Source organism: Jaculus jaculus, chromosome 8 (assembly GCF_020740685.1).
Source record: "Jaculus jaculus isolate mJacJac1 chromosome 8, mJacJac1.mat.Y.cur, whole genome shotgun sequence".
Lineage (NCBI taxonomy): Eukaryota > Metazoa > Chordata > Mammalia > Rodentia > Dipodidae > Jaculus > Jaculus jaculus.
Window position 1 is genome coordinate 139,996,522 of NC_059109.1, and position 21,496 is coordinate 140,018,017.

Sequence of the window (21,496 nt, forward strand, 5' to 3'; positions counted from 1 at the left end):
AGAGATGGGGACTATCATGGCCCTCACAGGGAGCTTGGAGCTGTGACTGCCAGCTGGGAGACCTCCCACAAAGAGGGTATGGGGCTGAGGACCCTCTGTCCTCCGGGCTTGATGGCGGAGTGCATCTCTGTTCCAGGTTTGGACCCCATCCACCACCAGCTGGACCCGATGCTTCTCCCAGCGCACAGACACCTGAGGGCCAAAAGGAAGTGGGTCAGGTCAGGAGAGCTCCTGGTACCCTGCCCACATCCCTTCTCCTTAGCTCCTCACCCTGTGCCACTGGCCAACCCGTGAACGCTGGCGGCTCTGGACTCGGAGCTGGGGCCCAGGGCCTTCAGTTTGTACAACAAAATGCCCCTGGCTCAGGAAGAGCGCCAATGAGGAGCTGCTGGTTGTCAGTGGGGCAGCAAAGAGCAAGAGGCCCTGGGTACCACGCGGGCGGACGATCATGGAGAGGTGGCGCCTGGAAGCCAAGCATGGCATCAGCCTGGGTAGTACCTCCCAGCTCCCCCCAACCCAGTCCAGCCAACTTTACCAATTCCTGCGGGACACAGAGATGCCCACAAACTGCAGGTAACTGGACAGAGGACCTCCAAACTGGTATGCATCCCGAATGGTCTCAAGGAGCTGGGGTAATGTGCAGGCAGTGTACTGGCTGGGCTGGCGGCTACGGCGTGAGGCCTGGGACGCACAGCAATGCAGGGGCCACTTGCTTGGGGACCAACCTCTCAGCCACCCCCAGCTCTGCCCACACACTACCCCATGGCACCTACCTTCTGAGCCATGGACCTGGAGGTCTGGGCACGTGGAACAGGCGCACAGCCAGTGCTCACGTTGATGCCACCCATGTTCTGCTGCAGGTCAAACACCAACTGTGGGCCACGGAGTCTGAGGGTGGGTGAGTGCTGGTCAGCAGCTGGGGTGGGGGTCAGTTGGTACCTCACCACCCACACCCAACAGCTCACCGCTGCACAAAAATATTGCTGATGCAGCCGCTGAAGTTGTGGAAGGCGCCAGACTCAGGCAGGCCTCCCAGGAGCAGTTGTGGGGGTCCCTCAGCCTGTGGCCGGTGCATGGAGGGTGGGTCCTGGTGAGACTTCATCTGCTGCAGCTGGTCATCCACATACAGCCAGACCCTGGAAGGAGGGAAACTGGTGTTTCCTAGTTCTCCTATTCCTCCCGCAGGGCAGACTGGCACACCCTTCCCTTGGCTGCTTGAAGGCAGAGGCTCAGACAGGCCTCAGCAGTGAGAGGCCAGGGCTCACCCTGAGGCATTACTGTAGAAGGTGACGTAGTGGGGGGCACCATCGGCGAAGACCCCTCGTGTTTTCACCTCTGTCCTCATGAATTGGAGTGTCATGTGGCCCTGCTGCAGGGCTACCTGGCAGAGTCCATCCTAGAGACAGTGCCCAGGTCGGTTAGCCAGCCAGGCTGGGGGTCCAGTGCCACCCGCTCCAACTTCCTAGTCCAGACTGTAAGGCAAGGAGGCTACAGCCAGCCTTGCCAGGGCCCAGGAAGGACTTTGTGCAATGGGTAGGGCAGTCTCACCCACCCGGGAGGCACGGTGATACAGCAGGCCGTTTTCCTGAGCACTGCGGAAACCAAAGCCGGAGTAGACGTCGCCCGTGAGGGGCGCCACATCAGGGAGCAACAGGGGCAGGTAGCCATGGCCGTGGAAAGTCATGGTGCGTCCCACTAGCAGGTCAGCAGTGCAGCCAAAGCTGATGCCCGTGGTATTCAGCCGTTTGAGGTCCACATACTTGCCCAGAGCCTTGATACCCTTGATGCAGCCGCGGATGGAGCCTCCTGAGGGGAAGAGCTGCCGCAGGCTGCGGATGGCCACAGTCAGGCTTGGAGCAGTGCCTGGGCAGCTCTGGACACCCCACCAAGGGCCCACGCTCACCTCTGGGGCAGCTCCTCAGGTGGCACGCCCCCCAGGTAGTAGGCATCAGCCTGCTCCAGCACATTGTCCTGCTCCACACTGAACACAGTGGCTCTCTCCACACGCACCAGCACTCGCTTGCGGTTGGTAGCCAGCAGGAACACCTGGATCTGCAGAGCGTGGGCAGAGCTTCGTGCAAGTCGAGTCCCTCGCCACCCTCCCGTCCGCAGGTCCCTTGCCTTACTGCCTTGCTGGCTGCGGTCAGGGGCGGCGGGGGCTGCAACGGGACGGCCTTCTTCAGGCCCAGGCCGAAGTCGTAGAGGAGCACTAGGCTGCCTTCTCGCACTGCCAGGCACAGGAACTGGCTCTGCAGGGCAGGGCAAGAATGGAGTCAGTACAGGGCACGGCCCGGGTGGGGCAGGGCTGACGCAGGGTGGGGCGGGCAGCATGCCTCCTGCTTGAGAAAGAAGATGATCCCGTTGTAGGACACTAGCCGCAGCTCCTGGTCAAAGCGCTTTGTGGTGCTCATCTGCCTCTCAAAGCTGATGCGGGCAAACCCACTGCCGTCCAGGTAGGAGCCGTCCGTGAGCCACGGGTCCCCGGTAGACTTAGAGCTAGGGGCCAGAGATGTGGAGTCAGTGGCGGACAGTGAGCGGGAGGGGGGGGTGCCAGGCCTTACCTACCGAGCACAGGGCTTCTCTGCGGTGGTGTCCAGATGGAAAGTCTGCTCAAAGTTGTAGAGACTGACCACCTCCTCGTTCAGCGTGCCCATCTCGATGCAGCCCCGGTAGCAAGAGAAATTGAGGGGCGCGGGGGGCTGTGGGCACAACGCACAGACCAATGGGAACTCAGACTATAAGAAGACACACTGAAACTAGACACCAGTAAGCACTTCCCAGGACAAAACACGCAGGGATGCCAGCCCACTGCAAGGCTATTCTGAGGGTGGGCTGGGCTCACCGTGAAATTGCTGGGGTATCCCCCCACGTAGAAGACAAAGTTGTCAGGTTGCAGGCTGAGTAACCCTTCCATGCCAGGGGCCACAGTATCCCCCTTGGTCTCGTGGACCATCTGCTTCTCCACTGTGACTGACATGTGGCCAAACTGGAGGGTCCTGAGGGCAGAGGTAAAGGCTGAGGTGAACAGGGACCTGGTGGCCACAGGGACCCATTCTCTCTCTCCCTCTCTCTGAAGGCTCCCTACCTATCAATGTTGATGGTCGCAAACTGCTCCCCGATGTTCTCATCGATGCTGAGAACCGTGGGGCCAGCCTTGCCCAGCCGGTACACCCAGTGTACCTTCTGGTTGTGCATAGATACACCCATGTAGTCTCCAGTGCCCTATGGTGGCAGCAAGGATACACAGTTGGGATGGGGACCAAGCACCAGCCACGGTCAATCTTCAGTCCAGCCCAGCCTGTCTGCCCCTCCAGCCCGGTACCTGACGGTCGCCCATATACAGAACGAAGTAGTCGCTGTTCTCGCCGGGCTCTGGCTCCGGTGCCTGCACGTAGAACTTGAGGGCGGTATACGCAGCAAGGTCAGCGAGGTCTCGTGGGGCACGCACTTGCACCCCTGAGCGGCCATTGAACTTCATGGGCACCTTAACCTGGGGGTGTGGTACATCTGTGATCACGACCCAGCCTCGCAGGTCCCACTGTCCCTATCTATGATCCTGCAGTAGTACTCTACCCACCTTGCTGGCAGCACCCCGGGCCTGGGCAATGAGCTCGCGCACACGGCCAATGCTTGTGGACAGGGCCTGGCTGGCGTTGTGCACCCCACGATTTTCGAGGAGGTTCAGTTTGGCCAGCAGCTGCGGCAGTGTCTTCTCCAGGGTGGACACTGTGGGGAACGGGCTGAGTCTTGTCTTCTGCACACTGGGCCCCAAAAGTGCCCAGGACTGCTGGCTCACCTGAACCACTTGCGTCACGCTCCACCTGACTCAGGTCCTGGCCCTGCAGGCCCCCCAGCTGGCCCTGCCACTGCTCCACATTCCTCTGCATGTTCTTAAGCTGGGACTGCACACGAGCAGCTGTGTCCTGGGCTTTGGTGGCCACGGCCTTGGCATGGGCAATCTTCTCACTGGTCTCACCTGTAGCAGCAGAGGTGTGCTCAGCAGGGGCTGAGTGAGAACAGTTCTGGCTTCATGTCTCCAGACCCTTTCTCTGCACCAGCAAGGGCACTCCCAGCCCCTCACCCCCACCCATAGCGTGAACTTCATACCTACAACCCAAAGCGGTCACAGTTTCCTGACCATGACCCTCCCACCATGGGCCACCAGCATCTCCCAGGTCCTGCCCAGCTCAAAGGTTTGCTGGAAACATTCAGTAGCCAAAGGGACCCTGGACAACCAGGTTAAACTATGTCCTCATTGGCTCTGAGGCCTGTCCAAGAGGAAGCTACACACCTTGCCACCAACACCTCACTCAGCCCCATGGTGTGGGAGCACCAGCTCCCACCAGCCTCTGCTCACCGACCAGCTGTTCTTCCCCCTTGCCCACGTCCCCAAGGGCTCCCCGAGACATGCTCCAACCCCACCTGCTGCTCGCCCCGTGCCCACAACATGCCCAGAGTGCTCTGCCACCCACTCCTCCATGCCAAGTGCCTCGGGACTGCTCTGTTGGCTGGCTGTATCTCACATCAGGGGCATATCCTTAGCATGCCCACTCTGGCTCCCCACCATGGAAGCCTCCTCAGCCACACTGATGGTGGCACAGAATAGGTGTGAATGTGTCCTTGCTGCAGGGCCTCACTGCAGACATAGGTATGGTAAGTAAGGGCAAGGAGAAGCCACACACCTGTGTCCATGGCCAGCATGGCCTGAACCTCCTGGATCCGGGCCACCAGCTGGTCCTTCTTGACCAAGGCATCATGGAGCTGCATCCCGGCAGCCTGCAGGCCACCCAATACTCAAGAAAGAGGAGGAGGAGGCAGCCTCAGTGACAAGGTATCAGGTCAGTCCTCCAGGCCCACAGATGGGCAGACACTGAGACACGGGCCCTCAGGCTTTGCCCCACTATGTCTGTGGCCCCTTGATAACGCCTAGACAGACAGCAGGCCTTTGTGGGGTCCCCCTGGTGGAACCACAGAGCTGAGAGCAAGCCACCAAGGGCAGAAGCCTTCAAAGCGCACACATTCCCTCCCAGCATCAACTCAAAGTTGCACCAATGTGTCCCGGAGGCCAGGGCACTCCCACAGACCCAGGCACTCACCGAAGTCCAGCCTCTTCTGGTGCCCAAGGACAGCCTCCTCCAGGGCGCTGCTGTTAGCCAGCAGTTGCCGGGCTCGGGCTGCCAGCCCCCGCTGTACCACCATCTAGAAGAGCAGGGTGCTGTTCACACCACCACAGTGGAGAGGGCAGGGCTCTTGTGGGCACAGATACTCAGAGCCTCACCTCCCATGTGCGGCTGGCCTGCTGCAGAGCGTGGCCTGCGGCCCCCTCGGCAGCCTGCACAGCCTGCAGGATGCTGCTGTAGGCGTTGGAGGCTTCCACAGCCCTCTGGATGAAGCGATCCTGGTTGACTCCGAGGATGATGCTGAGTCAGGAGACAGTGGGGTCAAAGGGCATGCAGTGGAGGCTGGCTCCTAGGTCTGGCTTGCCTGGCAGCCTCCAGGTCTTTGTGTGCCCCAGCCCTCCCAGTGGCCAGGTCCTGTTCCCTTCTGTTAGTCTGGGCGTCCTCTGAGAGTTCTCTCAGACTAGCGACTAGCCACTGTGTCCAGGGCAGAGGAGGCCTCAGCAGGGGCCCATGTTATACCTCTGGGGGCCACATACCCAGACAGGTTGAGTGCCAACTGGTCCAGCTGCTGTGCATGGGCCTCAGCAGCCTCCACCAAGTCCACCTTGCTGCCAACTGGGGAGAAGGCCTGCATCTTCTGCAACAGGGGTGTCCGGGCCCCATCCAGACTGGCCGCCAAGTGCTCCAGGTCCTGGGGGAGAGGTGGACTAGCAGCACCCCTTCTGCTTCTATTGCTAGTGCCCACCGGATTTGGAACCCCAGCACAGGTATGGGAACAAACTGGAAGGGACACGCATGCTCGGCTGAGCTTACCTCTTTGGCCCGGTCCATGCTACGCAGAAGCTCCGAGGCTCTGGCAAGAATGCGGCTGGCAGCCTGCAGAGTAGCCTCCAGGGTGGCATTGTCCTGAGAAAGTTCTTGCTTCCGTTGCTGGGGGCAAAGTATTGAGGGAAGGGTGGGAATAAAGGATATGATGAGGGTCAAAGTGCCACGGGTAAGAAGGACGGGGGAGGGGAGAGAAGGCGAGAGGACAAATGCTAGGAAGAAGGGGCAGAAGGGAGACTGGAGGGCCGAGAGGAGGAAGGGTGGGAGAGAGGAGGGAGAGGACAGAGGGACAGCGGGGCAGGAACTGGGGGCTCGGGGGCAAGCTGCAGGCCTCACCAAGGCTTCCTCCAGCTGCTCCTGGTTGCGTCTGTTGAGCTCCTCAGCCTCCCGTGTGGTGCTGACGGCCCGGTTTAGGGCCTCGCGCAGGTCCATGAGGCCAGCCTCATACCTGGCAATCTGATTGCGAATGTGTGTGGCCAGCCCCTGGTTATCCTCCCAGTGGCTGGTCAGCTGTTCCTGCACATGGGCCAGCACTGGCCAACACAAGGGAAGGAGGGCAGTCACTGTGGCATCCAGTGGCAACCCTCTCCAGACCCCTGGACCCCACCAGATCCCTACATAGTGCCTGTTGGGCCCATATCCTGCCCTTTTGAAGCAGGCTGGATACAGCAACACACTGGTCTCGGCCACCGAGTTCCCAGGGCCTCCCTGCCCACCACCAGCCCTGCCTTATGAGGGGTGTCCCCACTCACGCCTCTGGGCCTCTGCAAGTTCAGCTTCTGCCACGGCCCGTGGGGTGCCCAGGTCACGGGCTCGCATCTCTCGGAGCATCCGTTCCACTTCTGTCAATGCCTGGCGTAGCTGCTCACCAGATGGAGCTGAGGTATTTGTTGGAGACACATGGCCCATCTGAGATGCCAGCTCTGCAAGGGAAGAGGACCATCAGGACCTGGGCCCCGCCTTTGGTCCCAGCTTCCAAGCTGGAGACCCCGCCCCCAGGGTATTTGCAGCAGGCCAACAGCACGTATTCCAGAAGTGCCCTGGTGGTCCTTCTCCAGCTGCACCCTGTCGCTCCACCTTGGCTCACTGTCCAGCCTCCTCTTGACCCTCCTGGCCATTGCTCAGCTAAACTCTCATTTTCTGTCTGACCCCTAAGCTGGGCCAGGTCCCATCGTGAGCCCAGGAGCACTTTTTTTTTTTTTTTTTTTTTTTTTTTGTCGTTTAAAAGGCTGCAAGTGTGACTATCCAACCAGGAGGTTGGGTAAGTTAGCCCACCTTATGGGATCCACTGGGACCCTGGCCAATCAGCACCTCGCCCGGGTCCTGGCTACCCCATGTTTAATGCAGAGTAAACTCACAGGACCTGGCCAGCTTAAGCAGTGACTCCCCAGGAAGCCCTGTGCCCGAGCCAGTCCTACCACTCAGGGCGCGGTCCATGGCCTGCACAGCCCTCAGCAGCGTCTGTGCCCGGCCCATGGTGGTCTCGGCGCCGTCCAGCAGCTGGCTTGCTTGGTCTCGGGCCCTGTTGGCCTGTGGGTGCAGTCTCCGTGAGCCGAAGCTGGTTAGGGGTGTATGACTAACACATGGGTAGGTGACAAGGGAGGACCCTGGGTTCAAGGAGGACAGGGAGTGGGGAGAGTGCTTGGGAGCCCCAGGGGGAGAGGCTTTGGTGTCAAGGAGACTACTGGGAGCTCCCAGTGGTGAGGGCTTCATGGGGGTGGGGGGAGGCTTCTCAGAGTCCTGCCTGGCTGTCTAGCTGCTTGGTGTCCTGCCAGAGGCTCTCGCTCTGCTGCTCCAGGGTCTCCAGTTGCTCTTCTGTCTGATAGCGGGGTCCCTGAGGGCTCCGGAGTTGGCTCTGTGGGGAGCAGAAAGTGAGCCCCACCACATGGCCCACCAGAGAGGGAGGGGGCAGGCTGGTGGGCGCAAAGCACCTGTAGGTTGGCAATGGAGGCATTCAGCCTGTGTAACCGAGCCCAGGCCACAGAACTGGCGTTGATGCCCCGCAGCTGCTCACGAATGGCAGGGAGGAGGGCACCAGCTCGCTCGAGGTCGTCCAGAAGCAAAACCACACAATGGTCACACACTGCAGACAGGAAGGGGTTGGCACTGAGGTCAGGGGCCAGCCAGGGGTAGTGGTGGCAGCATAATGAGGTCAGTTTAAGAGGAGGGCCGGAGCCAACGACAGGGGCAAAATGGAGGGAAGGAGTCAGGGCGAGGATCGAGCAGTCAGGCAGTTGACCTGGAGTCATGAGGTCTGCAGAGAAACAGGGATAGCTCAAAGGGTCCTCAGACTAAGAGCTCAGAGGCCAGCACACAGACTGAGCTGAGCTGATCAGGTCAAAGAAACAGGGGTCAGAGGTCAGCAAGGGGTTCCAGGGTCAACTGAAGGCCATTATGGGGTCAGGAGGGTGCTGGGTGGGTAGCACGAAGCTGGCCTGAGGATGGGGTGAGTTCTCTATTGGGCTAGATTCAGGGCAGCAGAAGAGGGGTGCAAGTGGTAAGGGAGCCTGTGTTATAACCACAGTCTAGGCTTGAGGTAAGAGGGTAGGTGTAAGGTCAACACGGAGTCACGGGGCTCTTGGGAAACTGAGGCAGAAAGCTGAGGTCTGTGGAGGCGAGGAACATAAGAGCAGGCCTGGGAACCTGGACTGGAGTTGGAAGGTGGTGGTTGGTAGGAGAAGGCAGGAGTAAGGTCACACCTTCACAATGTATGCCATGGCCTCCAGGCCCCCCAGGCACGGGCACCTGGTGTTGCTGGCTGCAGATATCACAGCGCTCCCCACTGAGTCCTGGGGGACAGGTACAGCGGCCCGAGTGTGGGTCACAGTGGCCCCGTGGGCACTGGCATCCTGTGGCGAGAAGGGTGGGTAAAGATGGCTGCAGGTGCCAGGGTCGCCTGCCTCTCCATGCTGCTCACCTGCCCTCGTGCAGCCCGCCTGTACTCACGCCTGCAGCCCTGCTCTGGGAGGCCCCAGTAGCCGGGGGCACACTCGCGGCACTGAGGTCCTGCAGCCCCTGGCTGGCATTGGCACTGTCCACTCTGGGGGTGACACCCAGAGGCCTTGGCGGCTGGCCCACAGTCACAGGGGCGACAGCCCTGGCATTGCTCGAAGCCGAAGTGTCCTTCCTGCAACACAGTCTGCAGTCGTGCCTTGCCCAATCTTCCAACAAGGAAAACCAGACACCACCGGGCTACCCCAGAGCCGGCCCCTCCTCCGGTCCTCCCCCCCACGGTCCTGGCCCCTCCCCATAGTCCTACCAGACAGCGGTCACAGCGTCGCCCAGCCACACCCGCCCTGCACAGGCAGAGCCCACTCCGGGGGTCACAGGCCTCCGTCCCACATGGGGAGCAATCGCACCCTGAAGACACAGTGGGGTCTATGGCAACTGCCCTGGGCCCCACCCCTAGGGCATCCTTCTAAACCCAGCTCATCACTTCCTGCCACTTTTCAACTGCCTGGTCCAAGCCCCTGTCACCCCAGTCACTGGTCAGGCTGGGCCCTCCTCCCCCGCAGCCCTGCCCCGACCTGCCCTGGGGGGACAAGGGTGGGGTCTGGCCATGAAGCTGGCTGTGAGGGTAGGGCGCCTGGCCCACAGCCCTATTGGGCCCGGCTCTGGCACACTGCTTGCTCCCAGGGTGCACCCAACATCCCACCCAGTGCTTACGGGTACAGTTTCCAGGCAACAAGGCATTGCCATAGAAGCCGGGGGCACAGCTCTCACAGTGAGGCCCTGTGGTGTGGCGCATGCAGCCGCGGCAGGCACCCGTCAGCGGGTCGCAGTCATTGAAGATCATGTTGGGGTCTCCATTGCCACTGCAATCGCAGGGCTGGCAGGAGCTGCCCAGCACCAGAGGGTTCCCAAAGAAGCCAGGAGCACACCTGGTGGGGTGGCAAGGCGGGAGGCGGCTGTCAGGGTCCAGTGGCTCTGCCTCTGCAGGGTCTGCACTCTGGCTCGCCATGCCCACTCACCGCTCACAGGAGGCCCCCGCATAACCCGGTTTGCAGAGACACTGGGTTCGGCCATTTCGCAAGACGCAGCCATCTGCAAAGCTACAAGGGTGAGAGGCAGTCGGTCACTATGTGCCTGCTTTCCTCCACATGGGCCAGGTTCCCATCTACCAGGCCCACCCCAGCTCCCCAGAGGGCAGCATAAACCGCACCAACTGCAAGGTGGAGGGGCTGTAAGAGCTTACTTGTTGGAAGTCGCTGCCAGGGGGCAGGGGCAGCTCATGCAGGTGGCTGTCGGGTCATCAGGCCTGCTGCTTACAAAGCCGGCCTGGCAACGTTCACAGTGGTCCCCTTCTGTGTTGTGCTGACAGCCCTGAGGTACAAGAGAAGGTCAGGCTACAAGTGGACAGACATCCATGCCCAGGAACTCCACGCCTCAGGCCAGCTGGTACCTATGCCCCAGGAATCAGTTTCTCTAGAACCGCAGCCCCGGAGGCCCAGGCTCTCCCCTGGCCAACCTGACCCAGTGTGCCCTACTCACCACACAGACCCCAGAGCCAGGGAGGCAGCGGTCTGAATGACCGTGACATTGACAGGGGACGCATCGGCCCAGAAAGAGTCCTTTGATGTCCCGATAGTAGCCCGGGGCACATTCCTGGAGGAAGGCAAGTGGGGCGTTGGTGACTAGAGATGGAGGTAAGCCAGCCCAAAGCTGGACTGGCCAGGGAGGCTGTTCACAGGCCAACGCCTCAGGTCCCGCGTGCTGTAGCAGGGCCAGGGTTTCCAGGACACCAAGCTCTGGAGCTCAGGCCACAGAGGTTGGAATCCAGACCTACTGACTCTCCAGCTAGAGGCAGGCAAAGAGCCTGGCTGCTAGACCCTGGCCTGAGGACATAGCTCCCAGGGCCACACAGATGCCATGGCTGAGGAATGACTAGGCCATGGGGCTGGTGACCAGCCTCCTCCTCTTTTAACTTCAAATGTCTCCTTCTAGGGGTCTTCAGACACGGGTCTCTCCAGGATCAACAGAGCCATGGGCAAATGGACACAAGTGATTATAGGTAACTGTTAGCTGGGCATCAGAATGGGTGGTGGGTGAGGGGTGAAGGAGGTGGGGACAGAGTAGACAGAGAGTGACAGCTGTGTGCACAGGGGTAGGCAGCAAGTGGACAGTAGGGACACAGGAGATGGTGACACAGCTGACAGGGAGCAAGCAGGCAGGCTGGCAGGCGGCAGCAGGAAGGCAGACAGCGGGGAGAGATGGGGACGGCATGGAATGCAGATGCTGACAGGAGCAGGATGAGGGGAAAGACATATGATGAGGTCACCCTTGTGGTCTGGCACCCACCCTCACCACCTGACCTGGCATGAGTCCCCACGGTAGTTGGCAGGGCACATGCATAGCTCCACGTTGCTCGCTGGAGGGCCCCTGCCGGCCTCGCTAGCCACCTCCAGGACCACCCTCCGCAGTGAGACAGCCGAGGAGAACTGGGAGAAGACAGCGCGGATCTGCAGCTGCTCCAGGCCAGCCAGCACCATCATGAGCTCCTCACGGGACACAGTGTTGTGAGTCTCCAGGTGCCGGAAGTTGCCCTGTGGGGTCAAGACAGGATTTCAGGTGGGCAGAACAGGGGACAGAGGTACACACAGATCACAGGGGCAGGAGATACCTGGACCCCTACCTCATACCATTCACCAAAGCCAACACCTTGGATATTAAGAATTTAAATGTGCAGATAAAAAAAATAGTTTAGAGCTGGCTTAGTGATTAAGGTGCATGCCTGCAAAGCCAAAGGACCCAGGTTCAATTTCCCAGGACCCACATAAAGCCAGATGCATAAAGGGGCACATGTGTCTGGAGTTCATTTGCAGCAGCTAGGGGCCCTGACACACCCATTCTCTATGTGCTTCTCCCTCTCTCAAATTAAAAAGAAAAACATAAATAAACTATTTTTTTTTAAAAAAAGAGAACAGCTCATGGAAGCTTGACAATAAACTTGAATACATTAAAAACTGCTCAGAGGCTGGGTGTGGTGGCTCACACCTTTAATCCCAGCACTTGGGAGGCAAAAGTAGGAGAATTGCTGTGAGTTTAAGGCCACCCTGAGACTACATAGTGAATTCCAGGTCAGCCTGGACTACAGTGAGACCCTACTTCAAAAAACAAACAAACAAACAAAAAATTGCTCAGGCTGGGTGTGGTGGTACGCGCCTTTAATTCTAGCACTTGGGAGGCAAAGATAGGAGGGTTGCCATTAATTCAAGGCCCGCCTAGAACTACAGAGTGATATCCAGGTCAGCCTGGGCTAGAGTGAGACCCTTCCTCCAAAAAACAAAACAACAGCAACAAAAAAAATTGCTCATCTTAGGGCTGGAAAGATGGTTCAGCAGTTAAAGGTACTTGCTTGCAAAGTCTGACACCCCAGATTCAATTCCCCAGTACCCATGGAAAACCAGATGCACAAAGTGGTGCATGTGTCTGGAGTTCGTTAGCAACAGCAAGAGGCTCTGGTGTGCCCATTCTCTCTCTAAAATAAATGAATGTTTTAAAAATTGCTCATATCAGAGAAAGAATGAGCTACAAACCAAGAGTGAAGTCCTCTAAACAGCTAAGAGAGACTAATAAGTCACAGAGAGTTGAGGGGGCGAGCAGCACCCAGAGGGGAGCAGGTGTCCACGGAGCAGGCTATCTAGAAAGGAAGACTGCCAGCCACCTGCCAGCTTGTTTTCCACCCTGGAGAGTGTGTACAGCGGCCCTATCCCCTTCTGGCCCTTTGTGGGCCAGGCTGCGACTCAGGACAGCTCTGCTCACCTCTACCAGCTGTAGCTGCCCCCGGTGAATGTGGCCAGGTGCAGGGTATGACGGCTCCAGGAAGGCAATGCTCATCTGGTTGCCCTGGGAGACAGACACATGGGCCAGGCAAAGGCTGGCAATGGGGCTGGCCCACTCTCCCAGCCAGGCACATCTATCCTGCTCAACCACCCACCTGCAGCACCACGTCTGGCCTGCTCTCGGTAGGAATGAAGGTGTCACCACGTTGGGTCTCTGAGTGCAGCTCATAGCGCAGAGTCCCACCATAGGATGAAACCTGGAGCCAACACAGCAGGAGGTGACTTGAACCAGAGTCCAGTGGCAGCAATCTCTCTGCCTCCGTGGATCTGAGCCCACACTCACGATGTACCACCCTAGACACCACTCTGGTTCTTTTTACAACAGGCCTCCAGGGAGCCTGGCCACTCTCACAGAGATCCTTATCCTTGGACATAATCCTGCTGCCACCCCAGCCTATCCTCCAGGGGAACTTCTTGCCTTGGAGTGTAGTCCCCAGACCCAAAACCACTGCTTACCCTGTCCCCCAGGTAGGAGGGTGGAGCCTGCCAGTATAGCTCTGGGAAAGCGTCAGCCATGTTCCTTAAGTCGGCATGCAGTAGCTCCATCTCAGGCCGCCGTTCATGCGGGACCACCTGGCGGTCAGTGCTCAGCAGCACCCAGCCCTCCATGTCCACAAACTGTGGGGACACGAGTGGGTCACACAGGATGGGTGTCTATACATCCTGGTCCTATCCTATAACTCAGCCCCCTTCACAGTGTGGCTCTGCATCAGTCTCAGGCACAGGGGGGTACCTCGTGACGGGCATGGGCCGAGCTCCTGCAGCGCTCTGTGGCTCCAAAGCAAAAGCAGCGGGTACAGCCCTTGGGATTGGCAGCTTCAAGGGAGAAGGTCCCCAAGCGACACTGGTCACATCTTGGGCCCTGTACATTTTCCTACAGACGGGAGCAATGAAGGACAGATGGCTGTATGCTGGGGGCTAGACCATAGCTCAGCATTATACCTCGCCCCATCAAAAGTTTCTGGGAGCCAGGTATGGTGGCACACGCCTTTAATCCCAGCACTCAGGAAGCAGAGGTAAGAGGATCGCTGTGAGTTCGAGGCCACCTGAGACTACATAGTGAATTCCAGGTCAGCCCGGGCCAGAGTGAGACCCTACCTCAAAAAAACAAAACAAAACAAAAAGCTGGGGGGGGGGCGGAGGAGGCTGGAGAGATAGCTCAGCAATTAATTGTTGCCTGGAAAGCCTAATGACCTGGGTTTGATTCCCCAGGACCCACATAAAGCCAGATGCACAAAGTGGCACATGCTCTCTCTCTCTTTCCAAATAAATAAATTAAATTAAAAAACGAAAAGATTCTAGGAAGACCTGCACAAGACCATCATAAAAGAAGGAAAAGATCATGACATCAAAATTAAGAGAGAGACTGATTGAGATAGGGCGGGAGTATGAGAGAGAATGTAGTTTCAAAGGGGAAAGTGGGGGGAGGGAGGGTATTACCATGGGGTATTTTTTATAATCATGGAAGTTGTTAATTAAAATTTAGAATTAAAAAAAAAAGATCCTAGGAAGGCCCAGCTACCTGGGAAGGCTGTTGAGGACAAAGTCTGAACTGGAGACGAGGGTGTGGGAGGGAAATCTGGGCTTGAGCCCTGCTCACCTTACAATGGCACTGGCCTGTGAGGGGGTCACAGACACTGGGTGTGGTGCCTGCCTCATGACAGTCACAGGGGTGACAGCTGGGGTAACCATAGAATCCTGGAGCACAGGTGTCACAGCGGCGTCCAGCCACGTTGGGTCTGCACCTGCCAGAGGGCAGAAGCTAGCTGAGCCTTCTCTAACTCCAGACTGCAAAAGTCCACAGAGTACCCACTTCCCAAGAACTGAAAGAATGACAGTGGGTGCCAGGCCCAACTGGTGAGTGGCAATGGTGTCCCTGACCCAAGAATGCCAAAGGCTGCAAGGGTGCTATCTAGAACCTCACTTGCACTGGCCACTGTCCATGTCACAGGTGGGGTCCGTCAGCTCCTGGACACCAGGCCTTGAGCAGTTACACTCCTCACAGCCAACCAGGGGGTGGCAGCCGAAGGTCTGGGGCTGGCAAACCAGGCAGTCAGGAGGGATGGTGCGGGGTGGGCAGATGCACTGGCCCGTGAGTTCATCACACAGGCGGGCACCGCAGTCACAGGCTGTGGGGATGGATATCATTGGCTGACCATTTTACCCCATTCAGACCCCAAGTGCAGCCCTTAAGGATATGGTGGGTGAGGCCAGAGACCTCCCTCCAGCCCCCCTGTTGGGCCCCTACACTTTATCCAGCTCCCCTGACAAGGACAAATCAATGCCCGGCCACCAGACCACCTGTTGGTTGCCAGACCCTCCTAGAAAATCCCACAAAATAGGTGTACCCAGGCCACCAGCTGCCCAAGGCCTACAGACAGGAGGTGGCAGGCCCAGTCTTTCAGGCTCCAAACTGTTCCCCAGCCTACTGTGCCTGGTTCCTGGTGCCCCCGGCCCCCAGAGTCCCCATGGTGGCCAGCTTCACTGGCCCTGGTGCTCCAAGCACTGGTACTCACGCCTGCAACTGGGGAAGCCCCAGTAGCCAGTGGCACAGCGGGAGCAGTCACGACCGATGACGTGGGCTCGGCAAGGACACTGGCCCCCAAATGGTTCACAAGTGGGGCCTGTGGCACCCACTTCATGGCAGCCACAAGGCAGGGCCCCATTATTATAGAAGAGAGAGAGGGAGGTGGCGGCATTTCGGCAGAACGGGGACGCGCTGCTGGGACTAAAATGAAGGCCAGATGATAAGGCTGGATCCCAGCCTGGACCTCCGCCCCAGATCCTGCCCTCCTCGACCCAGCACACCTGATGTGGTAACCATGGGTGGCACAGTGACTGATGAAGTCATAGGATTTGTCCAGGGGCTCCTCGTGGAGATAACTGGGGCTGTAGGCATCCTCGGGGACGACAAGCATGTAATCCTAGAGGACAAAGCCTGGTCACTCTCTCAAGGGCCCAGCCAAGAGCCTGCAGACAGAAACAGGTAGTGGAGGCGGCCCCAGACTGGCTAAAGTCCGTCCTGACCAGACACTCAGTCTGGGGACAGTGAAGAGGTAACTGGCCTGGCCAAGCTGCTGGCCCTCTTTCGTCTTCCTGTCAGCCAGACCTTGCTTCTTCTAGGAAGGCCACTCTGACAGCTGGGCTCAAGTGGCCCAGCAGCTCACCCACCTCTCAGGGCCCCTCGGAGTCTCCTGTGGGGCAGTCACTGGCCAGGCCGCGGGGGTTTAGGGACTGTAGATCCCCAAAGGCACAAGCTATTACATTTGGCTCCCAGCATGGGGCAGGAGCAGAGCAAGGAGAGGACACACCCTGGCTGAGACCCATAGCAATGTGACAGGCAGTCCCCGAGAGGGACAGCCGCCCTGGGCCTCACCAGCCAGAACCATCGGCCTTCGGGCACACGCACAGTCACGGTGAGCTCGTTGTCCGTCACATCCAGCACAGTCTGGCCCTCACACAACACCAGCGTGCGACAGCCGTAACCATGCGGGCAGAAGCTGGCGTTGGCATGGCCTGGCAGGGAAAATAAAGGGAAGCTCGGGCCCTCAATTGCTTTGGCACCAGGATCCTATCCTTGGTGTAGGCACGAGAGACACTAGAGAGGGGGAAACAGACAGGCAGGCTTGTGTGTGCGGTAACGTGTCACGGGCAGAGCCTGTGCGCCGCCCTTACGTAAATCTGGGCCTCACGTTTGGGGAATCAGCCACAGTCACACATGAGCACCCTGGGTGTGGGTGCCCAGGCCTGGCCAAGAGAATGCAATAAACATTCTCTCCATACGTGACCAAGAACTCTGATGTGGGATCAGGCATGGGAATGCCTTTTCTGAGAATGTAGACGGGTGAGGAGGAGGCTGCCACTTGACTGTGCCCTAAGGGTACCTGTTCTGAGAGTTGACAGAGGCCAGCGTGTCTACCTGTCATTGTGGTATAGATGGCCCTTCCCTGCCACTCACCCTGCCAGACGCGGCCCCCATTGATGAGCACCTCCACAGGGAAGGTGGGGTGGGCGGGCTGGTACCCATGCAGCAGAAAGGCATAGCGGCCCAGGGTGGGCATCTGGGTGGTGAAGACCACGGTACCCTGTAGGAACAGGCTATAGTGAGTGGGCAGAGTGGAGACGCCAACAGTGACCTGTCCCTGGCATGGCAAAGACCAGGGGCCCCAGAGACCTTCTCGCCCTTCGCTCATCCCTATGGAGGCTGAGGCCTGGCCTGGGCCCTCACCTGAGGGTGGCGCAGCAAGGTAGGTTCTGTGTCGGGGTCCACGGCAGTGGGGGGCCGAGGCTGTGGTCCAGCTGGGGGCGCACCGGGTGTGAGCTCCTGTGACTGGGTCAGGGGGAGGTCGGGAGGCAGTGGCAGGACCTGGCAGTCCCGGAGAACGATGGGCTGTGGCGGCTTCGGGAAGCGGGAGGGCAGGCAGGCGGCGCTGGGGAACACTGGGAATGAGTGCGCCGCCCTGGCCGGCAGACGCCTGTCGCTGTGCTGGCTGCTCCCAGGGCCACTACCTGCCAGGGCTGAAGGTGCCATGGGTGCTCACGCAGCGGACCCGGGGCTCCACAAACTCCGTGCTGAACTCCTCTGTGGGCACCAGGGTGACGCTGTGCTGTAGGAAGAGGGATGGGACGTTCCTGTACACTGGGAGCCTGAGCGCAGGAGGAGTGGCGAAGCAAGGACGTCTGGTCATACAGGCGCCCTCCCCTGCTGCAGGCTCCAGCTGTCCTTGCTTCCGGATCCCAGCGCTAGACACAGACCGAGTGAGTTTTGGGGGTTGGCACCCCTCATCGCTCCCCACCCCTCGTGGTATTCTCTCTGCAGCCCTCATCTACCCATCTGTATCTGGGGTTCTGGAGTCTAGCTCCATGGCTGTGCATAGGCAGACCTGGGCTACAGCAAGACCCCACATTGAAAGAAAAACAACAAGAAAGCAAACACAAAGCACCTCGGGAGAGGCGGACTCACCAGGAAGAAGCGCGCTTGTTTGGCCGTGAGCCGGATGCTGGCCTTGGCATCCAGGTGGAAAGTGGCCAGATGGTGTTGGGTGTCCAGGGCAGGACTCCGGCACAGGGCACTGTAGGGAGGAGCAGTCAATGAGTGGACGACCCTTGGAAGGGCCCTCAGACCAGCCCTGGGCCAGCCCCACACCCACCTGTATGGGCAGGGATGGAGGGTCAGCATTCCCTGCTGGGGTGCCTGCTGAGGGGTATGTACAGTTACGCCAACCTCCTGCTGGGCATCTTCACTGGCATACTCTACCACCAGAGCATAGTGGCCTGGCCAAGGTACTGTCATCTCAAGTTGTACGGCCACCTGGAGAAGGGCAAGGTGACTAGAGGCCCATGGTGCTTGTCCTTCCCACATCTGCTCATTTAGGGCTTGCTGGTCACAACCAAGTCCTGGTGCCCAGGGCAACTCCCGGCAAAAGGGGCGTCATCCCACTTATGGAGGGAGTGGGAGTGGCTTGGTGATCTCCCCTTCATACACAGTATCCAACACCCTGGGCCATGCATGCCCGCTCCACTGTCCCACAATCTTGCCTTGTACCCACGTCCTACCACTGAGACAATACCCAACTCCAGGCTAAGGCCCACAGTGCCCACCCTCCACAGGCCCTCGGAAACCCACGTCATTGCCCAGGCAGGTGGCCAGTGGTGGGTGTGAAGGACTGAGCTGCTCTGTGGGGCAAGGCTGGGGCAAACTATTGTCATGGTGACAGAGGGCTTCAGGCCCAGCTGCTGAGGGGAAGCCGTCCAGAGGAAGATGGGCATGGAGGAGGCAGCTGAGGAGAGAGACAGAAGTCAGCTCAGGTCCCGTCCAGGAGCCAGTCCCACCCCACCCTGCAGGCAGGGCCTCACTTCTCTGCGGAGTGCTGAGTCGAAGGGCGGTAGGTGCAGGCCTCGGTCACTCGGTGCTGCAGGAGAGCTGCCTCATAGTAGGCGCTAGGCAGCAGAACTACATAGTCCTGGAGGTGGAAGGTGAGTACTGAGGCGGTAGGCCTCGGGCCTGTCCCTACCCTGGAGCCATGCCCCCTGCCTCACCAGGAGCACGCCTTCAGCCTCCACAAGAAGGGCCCAGATGCCAGGGTTCAGCACAAAGGGCTCCCCAAAACCCCTCTGGGGCACAGTGACGAAAGCAGGCTCTGTACTTGGTGGGAAAGTCATCTTCTGGCTTTGCTCTGTGCCTGGGGAAGTAAGACATTTAGGCTCAGCCCTTAGGACACCCACACCATACCTCTCCTACGCAGTGAAAGGGGAGACAGAGATAGGGGTGACACAGGCTGAGCTTGGAGGAAGTGAGATGTGGAATGGGAAGCCCACCACTCACAGTTGGTGCAGCTGGCCAGCTTGCTTTCCTCATGGACAGAGACTCGCCCGCTCACACTGGTGGGTCCACGGTTGACGTATCGGAAAACCAACCGAAAGAGGTCCGGTGATGTCACGTTCAGCCTGGCCACGATGCTGGGCTGTGGGGGGTTGGGTGTGAGACAGTGAGGTCATCTCTCTGGCCATTGCCAGCCTGGGTCTCCTAACCCCAAGGGGCTGCTTGCTCTTCTGGACACCCTGGGAATCACAACTGGTTTCCTTCCACATCAAGCACTGGGAGGTGGTGGTGGCATAGCCCACCTGGATGGGTGCCATGTGGGCATAGCCCCTCCAGCTGAAGTTCTCGAACTCCAAGGGGTTGAAGCCAAATCGCACAGTGTGCCCGTCAGGAGTGGTGGCCTCCTCCAGCTCCAGCCGCAGGTGGTGCAGGTCAGGAAGGTAGTGGTCCCTCGCCGGCCTGCCACGACACGTGTCTGGGTAGGACGGGCACTGGCCTTGCATGGCCACCCACACTTCCAGGGACAGCTGAGTCCCTGTGGTGAGAGACACGGGAGCCCATATACTCTGCCTTCCCAACTGCAGCCCAGCTACATGAGGCACCTACTCGCTGCAGGTGAGGCCCTGGGTGTTGGGGCGGCACCGGCAGGCACCCGTCCTTGGTTCACAGCCCTGGCCCAATGCGCCACCAACATCACATCGGCAGCCTGTGGTGGGAAGGAGCAAGGTCAAATGCTGCCCAATCCCAAGTGGCACAGACCCTCCCCCAGCAACCCAGCTCAGGCCTCGCAGACATGCCCTTTGCTTCCACCTCGTCACCTACCCTCAGTGGCTGAGAAGCCACCTATCAATCCCTATGGTCTACCTGGGGTTCAGGGATGAGGGAACTAGGATGGATCAGTGATGTCTGCCATGAATGGAGGATGGCACATGGTCAGAGAGGGCCCAACATGTGCCTGACCCAGTCACCCTCCCTGGACCTCAGCTTGTATGAACGAGATGGCAGGAACGGGGTCAGGGCCAGCGAACGGACACTTACTGCGACAGCCAAAGTAGTCGGCCCGATCAAGGCCAAAGAAGCCATCCTTGCAGGCTGCGCAGGTCTGACCGCACACGTGGGCCTTGCAAAAGCACTGGCCATGGCTCTGGAGCAGGAGAAGAAATGGGGCCTGGCTGGGTAAGGTCCCCACCCACTTGACCCATGACCCCACAACACCTCATGCTCAGACTCACCAGCTGGCACTCTGCAACTCCTCCCAGCGTGCCCCGTGGGTCACAGCCACAACCTAGGGAGAGCAGAGCAGACCTGAGAGCCGTGGGGGCGCAGGAGGGCATGGGTTCCACCTCCCATTCCCCCGACTTTCCCTCTAGGGCACTCACGTGTACAGCCCTCTGGATTGCTAGGGCTCAGTCCCCAGTACCCTGGCTTGCAGCGATCACAACTTGGCCCCTCCACGTGTACCCGGCACGTACAGGGGGTCTGTGCCTGGGAGAGGGTGAGACTATGGGTCACAGAGGGCCCCGCTTCCCCACCCACAAACCCTCAGCCCTAGAGACCCATCAAGGGGCAGACAGGACCCAAGGTTCCTCACCTGCCCCTGACCCAGGCCTGGCAGTCACCACGAATGGGAAGGAGTAACTGACCCTGAGGTTACCATAGCAACTGAGCAGCAGGCAGGAAGCCAGGGTCTCTCTGGGCTTGGGACTTTTAGCCTGGCCTAGGCCCCCTCCATCCCCACACCAGAGGCAATCGTGCTCACCTCAGGAAGGGCAGGGTTGGCTGGGGCCAGGCCAGCAGGGTGACAGGAGCCAGCTAATGGAGAGATAACGAAGCGTCAGTCATTTCTTGGCCAAAGCTAAGGTCTTCCTAGCCCCAGGCAAAAACCAACCCTATGGGCACAGGCAGGTACACGCATGCACTCAGCTGTGCAGCCTGTGAACATACATGAAAGTGTACACAGCACATGGTCACATGCATGATGGCACACAGAACCATGGGAACACTACACAAACACCACAAAGCACACGGACACACAGCACAGGGAGACTGGAGTATCAGTAACCTTAGGAGCACATCACACAACACACAAACACAGATGCAGAGCACATGTGCAGCCCGGGATCTGCACACGAGGGGGCCTCAGTGAACACACGGCCAGATGCACAAGCCCGGCTCACCTTCACAGTAGGGGAAGTTGTAGGCTCCAGGTTCACACATGTCACAACGTAGCCCTGTCACACGGGGCCGGCAGCTGCACTGACCACTCTGGGCATCACAGGCGGGGTGTAAGGAGCCATCCGCAGAGCAGTGGCAGGCTGTGGGGTAAGGTTGAGGTTGGGCACCAGGTAGGGCTGTGCACTTCCTACCCACTACCCTCCTCTGAGGGC

General features: G+C 59.2%; 1 protein-coding gene across 1 annotated transcript in view; it reads right to left on the reverse strand.

Moving 5' to 3' along the window:
- Positions 1-21,496, reverse strand: part of Lama5 (laminin subunit alpha 5) — a 61,195-nt gene that overhangs the window by 1,499 nt on the left and 38,200 nt on the right. Inside the window, exons 16-74 of the mRNA XM_004669450.2 lie at positions 21,287-21,424; positions 20,869-20,921; positions 20,489-20,594; positions 20,342-20,394; positions 20,148-20,253; positions 19,716-19,815; positions 19,412-19,568; positions 19,113-19,251; positions 18,827-18,969; positions 18,644-18,750; positions 18,414-18,567; positions 17,938-18,098; positions 17,751-17,859; positions 17,297-17,394; positions 17,016-17,217; positions 16,746-16,872; positions 16,164-16,303; positions 15,596-15,711; positions 15,304-15,515; positions 14,712-14,916; positions 14,388-14,532; positions 13,521-13,661; positions 13,244-13,405; positions 12,883-12,984; positions 12,708-12,791; positions 11,258-11,488; positions 10,437-10,550; positions 10,141-10,268; positions 9,917-9,997; positions 9,612-9,826; positions 9,205-9,305; positions 8,892-9,072; positions 8,645-8,794; positions 7,877-8,028; positions 7,690-7,800; positions 7,364-7,475; positions 6,698-6,868; positions 6,282-6,478; positions 5,934-6,050; positions 5,657-5,811; positions 5,279-5,420; positions 5,097-5,199; positions 4,683-4,793; positions 3,797-3,976; positions 3,578-3,726; positions 3,323-3,490; positions 3,086-3,222; positions 2,843-2,996; positions 2,566-2,699; positions 2,334-2,496; positions 2,127-2,249; positions 1,904-2,052; positions 1,553-1,829; positions 1,266-1,396; positions 966-1,136; positions 774-888; positions 536-681; positions 271-463; positions 28-192 (exon numbers count right to left, since the gene is read on the reverse strand). Of these exons, the coding sequence (XP_004669507.2) occupies positions 28-192; positions 271-463; positions 536-681; positions 774-888; positions 966-1,136; positions 1,266-1,396; positions 1,553-1,829; positions 1,904-2,052; positions 2,127-2,249; positions 2,334-2,496; positions 2,566-2,699; positions 2,843-2,996; positions 3,086-3,222; positions 3,323-3,490; positions 3,578-3,726; positions 3,797-3,976; positions 4,683-4,793; positions 5,097-5,199; positions 5,279-5,420; positions 5,657-5,811; positions 5,934-6,050; positions 6,282-6,478; positions 6,698-6,868; positions 7,364-7,475; positions 7,690-7,800; positions 7,877-8,028; positions 8,645-8,794; positions 8,892-9,072; positions 9,205-9,305; positions 9,612-9,826; positions 9,917-9,997; positions 10,141-10,268; positions 10,437-10,550; positions 11,258-11,488; positions 12,708-12,791; positions 12,883-12,984; positions 13,244-13,405; positions 13,521-13,661; positions 14,388-14,532; positions 14,712-14,916; positions 15,304-15,515; positions 15,596-15,711; positions 16,164-16,303; positions 16,746-16,872; positions 17,016-17,217; positions 17,297-17,394; positions 17,751-17,859; positions 17,938-18,098; positions 18,414-18,567; positions 18,644-18,750; positions 18,827-18,969; positions 19,113-19,251; positions 19,412-19,568; positions 19,716-19,815; positions 20,148-20,253; positions 20,342-20,394; positions 20,489-20,594; positions 20,869-20,921; positions 21,287-21,424 (8,387 nt within the window). The remainder of the gene's footprint in view (positions 1-27; positions 193-270; positions 464-535; positions 682-773; positions 889-965; positions 1,137-1,265; positions 1,397-1,552; positions 1,830-1,903; positions 2,053-2,126; positions 2,250-2,333; positions 2,497-2,565; positions 2,700-2,842; positions 2,997-3,085; positions 3,223-3,322; positions 3,491-3,577; positions 3,727-3,796; positions 3,977-4,682; positions 4,794-5,096; positions 5,200-5,278; positions 5,421-5,656; positions 5,812-5,933; positions 6,051-6,281; positions 6,479-6,697; positions 6,869-7,363; positions 7,476-7,689; positions 7,801-7,876; positions 8,029-8,644; positions 8,795-8,891; positions 9,073-9,204; positions 9,306-9,611; positions 9,827-9,916; positions 9,998-10,140; positions 10,269-10,436; positions 10,551-11,257; positions 11,489-12,707; positions 12,792-12,882; positions 12,985-13,243; positions 13,406-13,520; positions 13,662-14,387; positions 14,533-14,711; positions 14,917-15,303; positions 15,516-15,595; positions 15,712-16,163; positions 16,304-16,745; positions 16,873-17,015; positions 17,218-17,296; positions 17,395-17,750; positions 17,860-17,937; positions 18,099-18,413; positions 18,568-18,643; positions 18,751-18,826; positions 18,970-19,112; positions 19,252-19,411; positions 19,569-19,715; positions 19,816-20,147; positions 20,254-20,341; positions 20,395-20,488; positions 20,595-20,868; positions 20,922-21,286; positions 21,425-21,496) is intronic.